Here is a 15516-nt window from a genome sequence, read left to right on the forward strand (position 1 = left end):
TTTCTAAAATGAATAAATAAATAAATCCATATTATGTCTATATTATATGTTTATTACATAAAATGGTAATAAAGAAGACCATGCTATACTGTCTGAAGAAAGGCAACTTAGTATTTCACTCTTCCTCCATTCACAGAGAGAAATTCTTCTGTAGCATGAAACTTCCTTTAAGGGAGCCACTGACAGCAAAATGTGCACAACTTTATTCTAATAGCCTGTCCTCTACTGGATTAAACCCCTTGACTGGCAAAGCAGTCATGGCTATATACTGGGTTCAGTGTGGGAAGAATTAATTCAGGAAAGGTGAAAGTTTATGTTACGTGTCTTCAATAAATTCTGTATCCCTTACCTGGGTAGCTAAGGGGTGGCAGGGGATAGGCCTGACTAATCACTGACACTGATGCCTAGTTTCAGTAAGTAATTACAACTGACAAAGACTAAATTCCATCTTTTTCCTTCCGTGTTCAAGCTAGGTGTTGAGAACCCTTTGAAAGAGGTATCAGAATGCTCATGTCCATTCCTCTAGAGTGAAGGAAAGGAAGGAGATGTGGAATAAATTTCAAGCGTGACCCTCAATGCTCAGAAGACACAAGCAGCATACCGATTTATCCACTAACATAGTTATTAGAGATACAGTAGAGAACCAAACAGTCCCTACCGTTAAAGAGCACAGACCCTAGAGTGGAATTTCTTCTGTAAACAGGTATTTGAAATATGGAATGGAACATGTAATGACAGGCCTAAGTGCAGGCTGTAGGGGAGCACGCAGAAGGAGCAGCTGCCTACTCTTAGTAAGGATTCAGAATGGTTTCATGAGGGAAGAAAGAGATAACTAAATGAAGACTTGAAAGATTAGGAAAAGCTAGTAACATGAAGAGAGCCAGGGGTTAAGAACAATCTAGGCAGAGAAAAGAGCACTGCAAAGCCTTAGTGGCAAAGAGCAGGTGTTCTCAAGAGCTCTATATAAAAGTACAGGAACTTGAAGAAACTTTGAGATAAAAGGATAGAGTTGGAGGGTAGGAGGGAAGTCAGAGAACACTCTCCTAAGTTTGTGCTTCTCAAACTCTAACGTGCATAGGAAGTGCCTGGGAATTTTGTAGAAGATAATACTCTGATCCAGTAGGTCTGACATGGGACCTGATATTCTGCATTTCCATCAAGTGCCCAGATGATATCAGTGCTGCTGTTGATCACATATTGAGCAGCAAGGCTGTAAGTCATATTAACAAATGTGTATTTATCCAGAGGGTTATGGGGAAACCACTGGACGGATTTTAGGAACAGGAGGTACATGAACAGACTTGAAGGCCAGAAAGAGCACTCTGGTTGCCATGTGGAGAACGAACATCACAAGACTAGAAGCAGAAAGAACAGCCACAAGATTGCAGCCATAATCCAAATGGGAGAGGACAGTGGCCCAAACATTAGCAATGGGAAGAAGAAAGAAGCAGAAGGATTCAAGAAATACTATTTAGGAAGTAAGATTTGGTGACAAAGTTGACAAGAGGCAGAGGATGGGGAAGAAGTTAAGATGAGACCCAAATTTCTATAATGAGCAAATGGGTGATGGTGATGCCTTTACTGAGCTAGGGAAGGCAGGGAATGGATTTGAGAGAGAAGATGGAATCAGTTTGAGTCAATGAGATACTGAGGTGCCTCTGGGTCATCCAAGCAAAGACGCCCACCAAGCACAGGCTCATGCAGTGTTCTGTAACTGAGACTGGGCTGAAGATAAAGATTTCAGAATTATCAACCTTTATATAGTATTTGAAGCTGTGGAGGCAGATAAGCTTGTAAGGAAGACAGGGCAGTGTAAGAAGAGCAGGAGCATAGAAGGCCTAGGCAGAATGGTTGCCATAGGTTATTAATCTCTGGTCTATAGCACATTGAAGGGGGGAAAGCTACTTTTCTTTGAATTTTTACGGAATATTTAAAAAATAGACCAGCTAAAGCAGAAATGCATTGTTGATTCTATAAATCTCATGAAGAATCTTTCAGTTAGCACCTTGTTGGTCAATTAAGTTTGTAAAATATGACTTTTCTGTTTGCTTGCTTATAATTTGCATTGGGGGCTAGGCAGCGCCAGGTATATGTCTTCTGTGAAATTGTAAATTACCTTCTTGCTTGGGAAGGGCCATTGTTTTGCTAATGTTTGTTGGAGGAGAGGTTTTAGCACCAGAAAGTTCTGAAAAGAGTAGAGAAGAAGAAGAGTAGGCAGAGAGAGAAGCCATGTTTGCAGGGTGAGAGAGGAGAGAATGCAGGGTGCTGAGGAAGGGGCCATGTTGGCAGGGAAAGAGGTGTGCAGATGAAGAACCAGAGGTGAGGGGCTTTTGTGAGCTCCGCTGAGACTGATGAAGCCTTTGATTCTAGGAGGTCCCGGAGAAGATTCTCCTTTTTGTGGAACCGAATAATGTGTCAGGGCTTTGAGAGCTCTGAATGAAGAGGGAAGTGTTTTCCCTGTGTGTTTGCTTATCGGCCGGTGCGAGAATTTAATAAAGAAATGGCCTGCCATTTTTTGGCTCCACTGTTTGTTTACTATCTGCCAGAATCCAATGAGAACTTGCATGTGCATGGCCACGACGACTGCGACTACTGGCCATACACACCTCCAATCCACCTGCCTCATATAGACAAACAAAATACTTCAAAATTGTCTTAGAAGTGGATTCAATAAAAATAGTGGAGTCGAGATTTTCAGGGACACAAGTGATGTCTTTAGATTACCACCAGATAGAAGAATTTCAGCCTTCTTGCTGAATTCTTTGACATTCTTCCAAATTAAATTTACTATTCATATTTTTTGTATGCGATTAGATATATAAGTAATAAAATGTCTACACTTATAAATGGGCAGCTTCAGTTTGTTCAAACTCACAGACCATAATAAGCTGAGTTTGAACTTTGAAACTTCACTGCTGTGTGACCTTGGGCATGTTATTTCTAATCTCTCTGAACCTATTTCCTCATGTATTAAAAACGGAGGTAACAGCGTATTAAAACACCTGTACAGTATCAGGAACTAGAAGCTGCTTTGTAATCAATATACAGGATTTGAACCTTTTGCGTTCTTCATTTTGCTTGGGTACAGAATTGAGAGTAGTAGTACAACAGGTTCAAAGTGCCAAATGTGTCCATACAGAACGGGAAGAGGCTCGGAAATTTCAGGGTTCGTGCCTCCTGGCATCCGCTATAATCTAGGAAACTATATAACTTAACAGCACCTACTGATCCAGCTATGGCTGCTCTAAGAACCTTTCCTGCTTCTCTCTATTCTTGGAAGAACACTAGGAGGATCCTAGGATGTTCCTGAGCTTCTCTTGGTATCTGGGGAAGAGAAACTTAGGGAGACAATCAGATGACGTTGGAAAGTCCCTATGACCTGAAATGAGAGGTCTCATTTTCAAGAGCCTGCTCCTCGCAGCTATCTGCAATAAAAAGGGCACTTGTCCAACTGATAATACCAAGTCTTGACCGCCAACCCGTATGGTCGTCGGGGGATTAACTGTGTATACAAACCTGTGCAGGTTATGTCACCAACGGTTACTCTGAAGGTGAAAGTGGGCACGTGAATTTGCATATCGGATCTTTCACATTCATAAACCGGGATGTTCTTGGTCTTCATGCCGTATTCGTGTAATACCTGAATCGGTGTTTTCCCTGGTTTAGCTGTAATCATCTTCCCCAAACTGCAAAAAACAGAAAAAGGTGTGCTTTGCATACCAAAGCCGGAAGGGAAGCAGAAGCATAGAGAGGCTAGTTATAACCACCACCAACGGGTCCTGTGGTCAGAGCTGGCAAGATGCACCATTTGCCTGCCCCCCTGCAGCGGGCACAGGACAGGGGCGCGCAGAGTGCCGACGTCTTTAGGGACATAACTTGAATGAAGGCAGAGCGGATTCACAGGAGAATAGAGGTGCTGCAACCTCTCAGGACTAAGCCCACAAGTCCCATTCCCTGGAAGGCCTCGAACCACCTGGCCATCCTGGCAGCCAACCGAGGACGCAGGAGGGGCGGGGCCCGGCCGCCAACCCCCGGCCCGCGCGCCGCCGAGAGGGCGTGGCCGAGCGCCAGCCGGTCCGCCCGCAGCCGCGGCGAGAGCGGCAGGAAGGGACTTTACCCACAATGCCGCTGGGCAGCGGGGTCCCACGCCCCCGCCATTCCCGGCCCTGCTATGCGCGGCCACGATTGCCTGCGAGCTGACCTGAAGGTCCCGCTGTCCTCGCGCTCCAAAGGCGGGTCCGCGGCGCGATGCCGGCTCTGGGACATGTCGAGAAGGTAGGGCTGAGCGGCGAGAGGAAGAGCGGTACAGATCGACGTCTTCGCTCCCCGGGTCGGCCGGTCCCCGAGAGGAGCGCTCCAGCGCCGTCGCCGCCGCCTCCCCTCCCGGCTCCTCTCCCCGCTCTCCTCCCGACTCCCACCCCTTCAGCTCCCCTCCAGTGTCCCTTTTGCGGAGGGGACGGGCGGAGGCGGAGGCGAGGCCTCGGTGAGGCAGCGCGGGTCCGGGTTCCCGGCCACGCCTCCTCGCTCTCCTGGCTTCGGGCCATCTCCAAACTCGCTCCCGCCCACCGGCTCGCAGTCTCCATGGCGCCCGCCCTGCCTCTCTCCCTCCAGGCTCCGCCCACCGGCTCGCAGTCTCCATGGCGTCCGCCCTGCCTCTCTCCCTCCAGGCTCCGCCCACCGGCTCGCAGTCTCCATGGCGCCCGCCCTGCCTCTCTCCCTCCAGGCTCCGCCCACCGGCTCGCAGTCTCCATGGCGCCCGCCCTGCCTCTCTCCCTCCAGGCTCCGCCCACCGGCTCGCAGTCTCCTTGGCGCCCGCCCTGCCTCTCTCCCTCCAGGCTCCGCCCCCTCCTCAGCCCCGGCTCTTCTGCTCCTGCCGAACCCAACGTCGGCCTCGGGGCTCTCTGCATCCTGTCCCCGGCCTTATCGAAGTCGGAGATCTGTGACTTTAAAAGGAGGCCGTTTCTTGCCCAGAGAGGCATGTTGGGCTGGCAAACCTCACAGGATCTGTGGGAGCTGAAGCCCAGCTTGGAAGGATGAGCGCTGCGTCATTTTAAGAAAAAGATTTCAAAATTCCAAATGCAAAATTTTTAGAAAGCATTTATGGGCCTGGCCCGGAAGCTTGAGACTCGCGGTTATCAGCCCCTGAGGGTTGGGTGGGCTCTTCTGTCCGAGCCCTGCCTTTAGGATCTCGCGGGGACGTCCAGAAACTCCCCTCCTTCCTTCTCTCCCCGTGGGTTCCATTGTCTTACAGACTTTCGTCGGGAGGTAAATGCTGGGTCTGTGGGTCCCAACAAGACCCGTTAGGTGTAAACGAAGGCTTTTCTGTGGACCAGATTCCAATTAAATGCTGTTTCTGCACACATGTGGTGTTGGTTGTGATGGCATTTTCCTGGGATGCACCCACCTTTGGCAGGGCTCAGACAGTGGGGTGCCGAATCGCTTCTCTAGGGGTTCATTGGCGACTCGTAGAAATGACTCCGTGTGCTTTCTCGGTGTTGTGGAATATTGCTTTGCACAGTTCTGTTCGCACCAAGGGCCATTAATTAAAAAGTGTTTTTTGGAGGTTGCACGGAAGCCCTGGGTATTTAAAAGCAAAATTTAAAGTGTCCAGAATCTAATCAAATTGGTGTATATTATTTCAGGCTTGAATTAAACCTATTCTTTTTTTCTCCCGTACCACCTCTATATATGTATATAATTGATTACTATCCACTAATGTAAAGTTTTAATGAGTATCTTGTGAGTAGCAAATAGCTCATTATTTCCAAATATATTAATCTAACCTGACTAGTGGTGGCGCGCTGGATAGAGGGTAGACCAGACGCTGAGGTCCCCAGGTTGTAACCCGAGGTTGCCAGCTTTAGTATGGGCCCCGTGGGCTTGAGCAGGGGATCATCCTGATCCAAAGGTTCATGGCTTAAGCTTAAAGGTCGCTGGCTCAACTTGTCCACCGCCCCCTCAAGGCATGTATGTGGCGAAGAACAACTAAAAGTGAAGCAACGGAGAGTTGAAGCTTCTCATCTCCTCCCTCCCCGTTTCTCTCTCAAATCGATAAAATTAAAAAAAATAAAAACATTGGTTTCTAAAGTGTATTTTCAGCCACAAAATTGTTTTAAAACAGGCTAAAATCTGATGTAGCTCTCTTTAAAGGTTGAGTTACTGAAGATAATAATGAAACAAAAAGAAAAAAAAAAGGCCGTGGGATCCCCTTTCAAAGAGATGCCTGTGTGCCAGCTTCAGAGTAAGAAACCATAGGTCAGAGTTTATCCAGTTATTTGTGTCATGTGATTTTCATTTAGTAGTTCATAAGATCTGCATACAATTGTTTCCTTATAGTCTGTGACTTTTTTTTAGGCTGTGACTTTTTATATTAATCAGTTCTTATAATTGATACAAGGACAGGAAATGAAATGTTCAAACAATGAACTGTATACCATAAGGATTCAAAACAGCAGTTTTCTGTTGCGGAAGTTGGCATGATGGACTTGTGAAGGAATTCCCTTTGGACTAGGTACACTGTGGCTGGTGTTCAGGGCTAATACCTATTAGTGCCTAATTGCCTTGTTCCCCCTAAGGCTATATGTTTCCCATAAAACTGGCAAACTACTATTAATTTTGACCCGCATTAAGGATGTTGATAGTATTTCAAAATTATTTTCTGTGTATGTTTTAGTTCTGTAGACTGCAATTTTAAATTAGACTTACTTTTAGTGTATCATTTTACACTGTTAATCTATAATTCATCACCTGAGCACACTAGGGGAGGCGGTGTTGTGAATTGTACACTGTAAACTACTTGGTGGAACCATGCTTTGTATTTTTAATGTGTATAATGATATTTAAAATAAAATAAGGCTTAGTTTTGTGCCTGATTTTCTTGCAAATATGGATTTGTTACCTGAGGGTTGCAGCTGATAACATTTTGATACTATATTAATATGTTTGCTGCCGCTACCAAGAGCTTTGTCAAGCAAGTTGGAGATGGAGGGAGATTAGTTCCTGTTCCAAGCCTCAGTGAGGCTGACAAATACCAACCTCTAAGTCTTGTGGTAAAAAAGAAGCGATGCTTTCTGTTTCCTAGAAATAAATTTACCTCGACACCTTTTACACTGAAAGATATTCTTCTAGGAGACAGAGGAATTTCAGCTGGTAAGTTTAAATGTGTGTTTGGGAGTGACTACTCATTCAGCTATATTAGATAATCTAAATATAGGTCATATATACTGCTTATGTTTGTAATGCTTACACATTTTTATTAATAAAAACTTTTTATTACTATTGCAATAATATTATGATTAACAGTACCTAAAGTTTATAATAGTGTCATCTGCTATTGGTCAAGTAATTTTCAAGCCGATTTGAAAGGTTACTTACTGTGTAATTTTATTTCAATTATTTTATGAAGAGTTTCAACCAAATCAGCTAATAATATGACATCATAATAATGTATTTCTTCATCTATAAAATGGGGTTATTGTGTAGTCTTAGCCTATCTCACGTGGTCAAATGGGATGAAAGTAACTTGTATTTATTTTTTATGGTTCACTTATTACAGTTGGCAAGCTGAATATATTACAGGCTAGGTTAGAAAATAAATTGACATTTTGACAAATTATTTCTTATAAACTCCTGTTCTTTCACTACCAAGGGGATCTTGATGCTTAAGAAGGCCTGTTCAATATGAGTTCATTTTAAGTACTCTGGCTATTAATTTATTCTTGTTTTCTGATTAATTGGATTGCTATTTTTAATCTTGGTATGAAACATTGCCTTTCTCAATAGTTGGGTAATTGAATCTTAAATAGTAAATTAACATGTTTACTATATGTAATCTACACTACATGAATTCTTGCCATTTTACAAGTATTAATTTTCTTTTTTTTTAAGGTATTTCATCTTATCAGTTACTGAATTATGAAGATGAATCAGATGTTTCACTCTATGGAAGGCGAGGCAACCATATTGTGAATGATGTTGGGATTAATGTTACTGGATCAGATTCTGTTGCAGTAAAAGCTTCATTTGGTGTAGTTACTAAACATGAAGTGGAAGTTTCAACATTACTCAAGGAAATTACTACAAGGTCTGTATAATGATCCTTAATATACTTCAGTGTTTTCATTAACTATTTTAATTATATCAACTTCATTATAAATAATGATTGAAAGAAACATTCGGGTTATATTTTACTAATGTAATGTATTTATTTGATTTTTTGAAATAATACAAATTAGTAATATATTTAAACTTTGCGTAAGAGTAGATATCCAACATCATTTGGTTTAAACGGAGTTTTTAATTGCTCCACATAGTTGCTTTGGATTTGAACACATTTGCTAAATTATTAGATTAAAAGAATAAAGTAATCTGCTTGCAACAATTATGCTAAGAGAAGCTTTCCAACAGACTCCTATATTAAACATGTTTTAAGAAAATAGAGAGGAGAGGAAGATTATTAAATTGCTTTTGAGCTTATTTTCTGATTTGTATTAAGCCTGCCTTGATTTATTTTTGGTTAAGGTAAGACTATGAGTAAGTAACACGTGATAGCAAAGAATGCTCTAGATTATATGTACTCAGATGTTATAATTCTTGTGAATGTCTCTCTTGTTTATTTTAGAAAAATTAATTTTGACCATAGCTTGATACGTCAGTCAAGGAGCAGCAGAAAGGCAGTATTGTGTGTTGTCATGGAAAGCATTCGAACCACACGACAGTGCTCACTGTCTGTGCATGCTGGAATTCGTGGGGAATCTATGCGGGTAAACCACATTCATTAGGCTTCTTTACTAAAATGCTGCAATGGGAATTTTTAAAAAAGTACTCAGTTTCTAATGAGACTTGTGTATTTTGTCAAATGTTGACATTAAAGAGCTACAGTGATATATAGGATTTTGTACGGTAATGGTTTTGTTTTATAATGTAAAAAAAAAAATCCAAGAAAATTTTATTCTAAATGTGTAATATAATGCAAACAGAACACTAATCCTTGTGAAATAATATGCATACTGGAGTCCCGCCTATTGCTATTTAAATGTTGTTTTAAGAATAAAAATTAGATACTTTTGTTGAATTCTTTGATTTTATTTTTAAGTGATGTAGTTCACACTTAAATTTTAAAAGTTGAATTTATATTTTTATATTAAATTAATTTTTCTAAAATAATATTGTCAATGACTAAACATGCTTCATTCAATGTTAAATCCTTTAGAACAGTGGTCCCCAACCCCCAGGTTGTGGACTGGTACCAGTCCGTGGGCCATTTGGTACCGGTCTGCAGAGAAAGACTAAATAACTTATATTATTTCTGTTTTATTTATATTGAAGTCTGAACGATGTTTTATTTTTAAAAAATGACCAGATTCCCTCTGTTACATAAGACTTACTCTTGACGCTTGTCTCAGTCATGTGATACATTTATCCGTCCCACCCTAAAGGCCAGTCCGTGAAAATATTTTATTTCACGGACATTAAACCGGTCCATGGCCCCAAAAAGGTTGGGAACCACTGCTTTAGAAAATCTTGAAAGTGATTTGTGTTTAATTACCTTAATTATGATATTTGTCCTCTCATTCACATAATAATGACACATAATAATAACTTGATTGGTTTTATTAAAAACTAACTGTTAGAAAGATAAGGTTCAATGATAATCTGTTCAAGTCTTTGAAAATAAAGGCTCTGTTCAGTGGCTACATTTAGCTGCCCACTAGATTATTTAATGGCGGCTTACTTGGGCATGAACTGAAACGTTTACTTCATTGCTTTGGAAAGTTGCTGACAGTTTAGGGGGCTTTGAAACAGTAAACAAGGCAGGACTTGCACACAGTTGGTTTGCAGTTGAATTCAGAAAAACGCTTCTATGGCCAGAGAGCTTTACTGTTGCAGTCATTGTCTCCAATAACAAAGTAAGTGAGAAAGTGGTGAGTAATATTTCCTAATGTAGATCTTGAGTTCCCATTGGACCATTTGGACCTCTGTAATACAGTTTATTTTGAGTAGGGTAATTCTTTACTTGGACAAGTGTTTTGTTTATTTTTGGTAGAATTCAGGGAAATGTTTTTTTCTCCAAAAAGCCATCCTTACACATTATGCTCCTTAATAACATTATTTATCTTTTTAATATAGTTTCATTTTATGGATGAAATGAATCCCAAGGGGAGGGACAAAGCTATTGTTTTCCCAGCACACACAACCATTGCTTTCAGTGTTTTCGAACTCTTCATTTACTTGGATGGTGCCTTTGGTGAGTGAGTGACTTGCACGACACACTGAATTGATTATAGTTTTAGGAATTTAAAAAGGAAACTGACTCTCTCTCTCAAATTTTAAAAGAATGATTCTCTCAGCATTGTCAATCTTATGTTGGTTGAAATATTGGGGAAATACGCTCCCCACTTACCCAGGACCTGTTTCCTGCTTCTTGATGAAGACTTTAGACTCCTGCCATGCCACTTATAATTACAAATAAAGAGCTAAAATGCAATCCATTGACAAAAAAGTATTCCTTGACTTACACGGGGCAGTAATACATAAGTAGTTTTTTTATGTTCGCAAATAGAGGAATAAGTAGACAGTAAGGTAACTGAAGATGGCAGGGCACCGAAACTAGTGTACCCAAAGACAACTTTTCTTTCATTTTACCTATCATGGATAAAGCTTCCCTTCCAGCTCTCTCTAGAAACAACTTTAAAAGTACAAATACTGCCTGACCAGGCGGTGGCGCAGTGGATAGAGCGTCGGACTGGGATGCCGAGGACCCAGGTTCGAGACCCCGAGGTCGCCAGCTTCAGCGCGGGCTCATCTGATTTAAGCAAAGCTCACCAGCTTTGACCCAAGGTCGCTGGCTCGAGCAAGGGGTTACTCAGTCTGCTGAAGGCCTGCGGTCAAGGCACATATGTGAAAGCAATCAATGAACAACTAAGGTCTTGCAACAAAAAACTGATGATTGATACTTCTCATTTCTCTCCGTTCCTGTCTGTCCCTATCTATCCCTCTCTCTGACTCTCTCTCTGTCCCTATAAAAAAATAAATAAATAAAAGTACAAATACTTACCCTGAAATTGTCACCTTATATCAGTGATTTTCAGCCTTTGACATCTCATGGCACATAGACTACTAAAATTCTACGACACACCAAAAATATATTTTTTTGCTGATCTGAAAAATAAAACCAGGTATAATTTTGATTCACACTGGATGACTATTGTTGTGTTGGTTGTTACTTTTTTATATGGCAATCGAAAGGAAAAGAGGTCCGTGCCTCTGACTAAATAGTCAGGTATTGCATGTTTTAAAACTTCCTGTAGCACACTGGTTGAAAATCGCTGCCTTATATAATACCTCAGTGCAGCTCACTTTAGATTACTATACTTCACAGATCAGTAAGGTTAGGAGGACAGCCTGACCAAGCAGTGGCACAGTGGATAGAGCGTCGGACTGGGACGCAGAGGACACGGGTTCGAAATCCTGAGGTCGCCGGCTTGAATGCGGGCTCATCCCACTTGAGCATGGGCCCACTAGCTTGAGTGCGAGGTCACTGGCCTGAGCGTGGAATCATAGACATGACCCCGTGGTTGCTGGCTTGAACCCAGAGGTCGCTGGCTTAAGCCTAAGGTCGCTGGCTTGAGCAAGGGGTCACTCGCTCTGCTATAGCTCCCCCCCAAGTCAAGACACATATGAGAAAGCAATCAATGAACAACTAAGGTGCCGCACCGAAGAATTGATGCTTCTCATCTCTCTCCCTGTCTGTTCCTATCTGTCCCTCTCTCTGACTCTTAGTCTCTGTCAAAAAAAAAAGAGGTTAGGAGGACAGCCTTTTTAAGTCCTGGTCTAGGCCAAAGGACCAGGCATGCGAGCCCCCTGGTAATGTATAAACAGTTTTAGACCTATTAATATTTGTTTCTTCATTTCTTTGGTAGGAGGGAATAGGGAGTCTAGAAACAAAAGAAAACATGCAAATTAAATTCTATTTAGCATACTTTACAATTATATTATTGATAAATAGGAGGAGTATGAACCGATAGAACTGATATATCCATCAAAAATTTAAATATGCATATACGCCTATTTACCCTTTTAGGAATTTATTCTATAAATATACTTACACATGTGTGAAATGATATGGGGATAAAGATATTCAGTTTGTAGTAACAGAAGATTGGAAATAACCTTAAGATCTGTTATCTGCAACTATTTAAATAATGATATATCCACACAACAGAATACTAAGAATGAGATAGCATTATATATCTTGACATTGAATAATCTAGGAGATATTTGAAAAAAAAATGTGTATAGTATGTAACTTTTTGAACCTAAAGAATTTTATGTACATATACATACACACATACATATTCCTTTATGCTGCTAAAATATGTGGAGCATTTCTGGAAGTATACATAAGAGAGTTAATAGGAGTTACCTCTGGGGTGGAAAACTGAGGCTGGCAAGCTATACTAGAGACTTATTTGTCACTGTATCCCCTTTTTTTACTCTTTGAATTTTGTGGCATTTGAATGTTTTCTAAAAATCTGCAAAATTTTTTAAAATGTCCAAAATTTAACTTAAAAAAGAGCAACAACTGTCATATACCAGAATTCATCAACCACAAAATGTGAGTTCAAGTTATAACATCTTCTAAATTTCTTTTATAGACATTTGTGTCACTTCAGTGTCAAAAGGAGGATTTGAAAGGGAAGAAAGGGCAACGTTTGCACTGCTCTACAGATTGAGAAATATACTGTTTGAAAGAAGTATGTCCCTTAATGAATGTTTCAAATACATTGTTTTTCTTCTGGGATTAACACTTGAGGTTGTCTATTATAATCCTGTCTGTTAAGAATTTGAATTTAAAAGCCAAATCATTTCATGACTGATTGTTTAGATTCATGTGATTATAAATGCAGTTTGGTTATATTTTTTTTTTTTATTTGACTCCTGAAACATATCTGTTTTTGTCCTTTTAGATAGAAGAGTGATGGACGCTATTTCTCGTTCACAGCTTTACTTAGATGATCTTTTTTCTGACTACTATGACAAATCTTCCAGCATGCCAGATATTTCACTCAAAGAAGGGACTCATATCCGAGTTAACCTACTTAACCACAACATTCCAAAGGGACCTTGCATCCTCTGTGGAATGGGCAACTTAAAAAGGGAGACCGTGTATGGTTGCTTTCAGTGCTCTGTTGATGGACAGAAGTATGTGAGACTTCATGCAGTTCCTTGTTTTGACATTTGGCACAAAAGAATGAAATAAAATGAAGATTGAATGGACTTTGCTGGTGTTTAAGGTGCAGCTGTGGCACACACTGTTCTAAAATTATCTAGGTTCACTTTGATGAATTGTGGCAAATTAAAAAGGGAGAGGAAAGAGAAATGAACCTGTCTGGGTGTCATTTCCCCCATCTACAATATAAAGTGGAGGTGATAATAATATCTTCTTATATCTTGTCATGAAGGTTAATATTTTTCTATTTAAAAAAAGCCGTAAATGGCCTGACCTGTGGTGGTGCAGTGGATAAAGCGTCGACCTGGAATGCTGAGGTCGCCGGTTTGAAACCCTGGGCTTGCCTGGTCAAGGCACATATGGGAGTTGATGCTTCCAGCTCCTCCCCCCTTCTCTCTCTCCCTCCCTCCCTCTCTCTCTCTCTCTCTCTCCTCTCTAAAAATGAATAAATAAAAAAAATTAAAAAAAAAAGCCTTAAATGTAAAATTTAGAATGTAGATGTTCCTCAATAAAATCTGCCAGTCACGTTAGAAGCATTTTGGGGATTTATTTACTTATTTTTCTTTAATTTTTCTTCTTTTTCCAAGTGACAGGAGGGGAGAAAGAAAGACAGACTCCTGCATGCACCCCAACCAGGATCCACCTGGCAACCCCTCATCTGAAGCCGATGCTCTGTCTGGGGAACATGCTCCCAACCAAGCTATTTTTAGTACCTGAGGAAGAGGCTCCATGGAGCCATCCTCGGCACCTGGGGCTGATACACTCAAACCAATAGAGCCATGGCTGCAGGAGGAGGGGGGTGCGAGTGGAAAAGCAGATGGTCGTTCCTGTGTGCTCTGATGGAATCAAACCTGGGACATCCACACACTGGGCCTGTGCTCTGCCACTGAGCCAACAGGCTAAGGCCATATTTTGGGGATTTAGTCAATCATTTTAGATAACTTTTTACATAGAGAATTTTTGAAATACCAATTTTATTTTTAATTGGCTTTTAATTAACATTTAAGGATGATAGTGCAACAGAGGTGACTTTATGGTGCTTTAACTCTATGTTGAGTAAAATGAGAAAAATGTGTTAATAATTTAGTGTTAGCCTAAATGTTTAATTGCAGTATCAAATTAAAAGTACACTGAGCTCAGTGTGGGGCATTGTGTACACAGTTGCTAGGGTGACTGATAGTAGGAATGGGATGCCATTCTGTAATGTACATAATGCTTGCTAGTTTTAGCTTTATGACATACTACTATCATTTTAAACTTAAGGCAGTGAGGACATGTTTATTTTTTTTCTCCTTTGAAAATGTTTAAAATATTTAACATATTTAGTTCTGAAAGATATTTTTCATCTACCCTGTAAGACATCTCAAATTTTTCATTTACTAAATTATTAATTTACTTTATACCCTTATTAATTGCAAAAATAATATGTTCAAATTCTAGAACTCAAAGTATATAAATACAGCATTCATTACCAGGTATATATGCCTATGAAAGCATAACACAATTGTGTAAATATGAAGTACTTTATCCTATACCCGTGTAGAATGACTAAAATTTTATTTTTTTAACTATTTAAATGTAATTAATTTTTAAGTAAATCTCCATATTCATTTAATATCATCTATATTTTTTATTTTTATTTTAAAATTTTATCCAGTGAGAGGAGTGGAAGCAGAGAGACAAACTCCTGCATGTGCCCCGACTGGGATCCACCCAGCAAGCCCACCAGGGCACAATGCTCTGCCCATCTGGGGCATTGTTCTGTTGCTCAGCAACCGAGCTCTTCTTAGCTCCTGAGGTAAGGCCATGGAGCCATCCTCAGTACCTGGGGCCAACTCGCTCCAGTTGAGCCATGGCTGTAGGAGAAGAGGGAGAGAGAGAAACGAGAAGGGGAGTGTTGGAGAAGCAGTTGGGTTAGACTGGGAATCAAACCCAGGACATCCACATGTTGGGCTGACACTGGCCAATTTATAATTTTTTAAAACATAAGTTTAAGCACTGGCTTGTGGTGCAGTGTATAGAACATTGTCCCAGAGCACCAAGGTTGCTAGTTTGATTCCAATTGCTGGCTTCATCCTGAGGGCTGTGGCTTCATCCCAAGGGTATTGGTTCAACCCCGAGGTCGCTGGTTTTAGCCCCAGTCAGGGCATGCATGCTGTAAAACCAGTAGCCGTGGCCACCATCACAGCCGCCTGGTCCATGCACATGCAGGTTTGCATTTGATTCGGACAGATGGTAATGAAACAACGGAGCCAAGAACTGGTGGGCCATCATCTTTAATCCTA

General features: G+C 40.9%; 2 protein-coding genes across 3 annotated transcripts in view; one reads left to right on the forward strand and one right to left on the reverse strand.

Moving 5' to 3' along the window:
• The window catches only part of PRKRA (protein activator of interferon induced protein kinase EIF2AK2), a 20811-nt gene extending 16477 nt beyond the window's left edge, over positions 1-4334 (reverse strand). The window contains exons 1-2 of the mRNA XM_066346262.1: positions 4202-4334; positions 3517-3686 (exon numbers count right to left, since the gene is read on the reverse strand). Of these exons, the coding sequence (XP_066202359.1) occupies positions 3517-3686; positions 4202-4266 (235 nt within the window). The 5' untranslated portion in view covers positions 4267-4334. The remainder of the gene's footprint in view (positions 1-3516; positions 3687-4201) is intronic.
• Positions 4153-13492, forward strand: PJVK (pejvakin). 2 transcript variants are annotated; one of them, XM_066346261.1, is made up of 6 exons: positions 4153-4275; positions 7888-8083; positions 8621-8762; positions 10129-10246; positions 12657-12755; positions 12969-13492. In XM_066346261.1, exons 3-6 carry the CDS (start codon positions 8691-8693, stop codon positions 13259-13261), a joined length of 582 nt encoding a protein of 193 aa, XP_066202358.1. In that variant the 5' UTR covers positions 4153-4275; positions 7888-8083; positions 8621-8690; the 3' UTR covers positions 13262-13492. The 2 variants fall into 2 exon arrangements, with proteins under 2 accessions (XP_066202358.1, XP_066202357.1); XM_066346260.1 differs by lacking the exon at positions 4153-4275 and adding an exon at positions 6937-7149.
• Positions 13493-15516: the final 2024 nt, after the last annotated feature.

The sequence above is a fragment of the Saccopteryx leptura genome, chromosome 7 (assembly GCF_036850995.1).
Source record: "Saccopteryx leptura isolate mSacLep1 chromosome 7, mSacLep1_pri_phased_curated, whole genome shotgun sequence".
NCBI classification, from domain to species: Eukaryota; Metazoa; Chordata; class Mammalia; order Chiroptera; family Emballonuridae; genus Saccopteryx; species Saccopteryx leptura.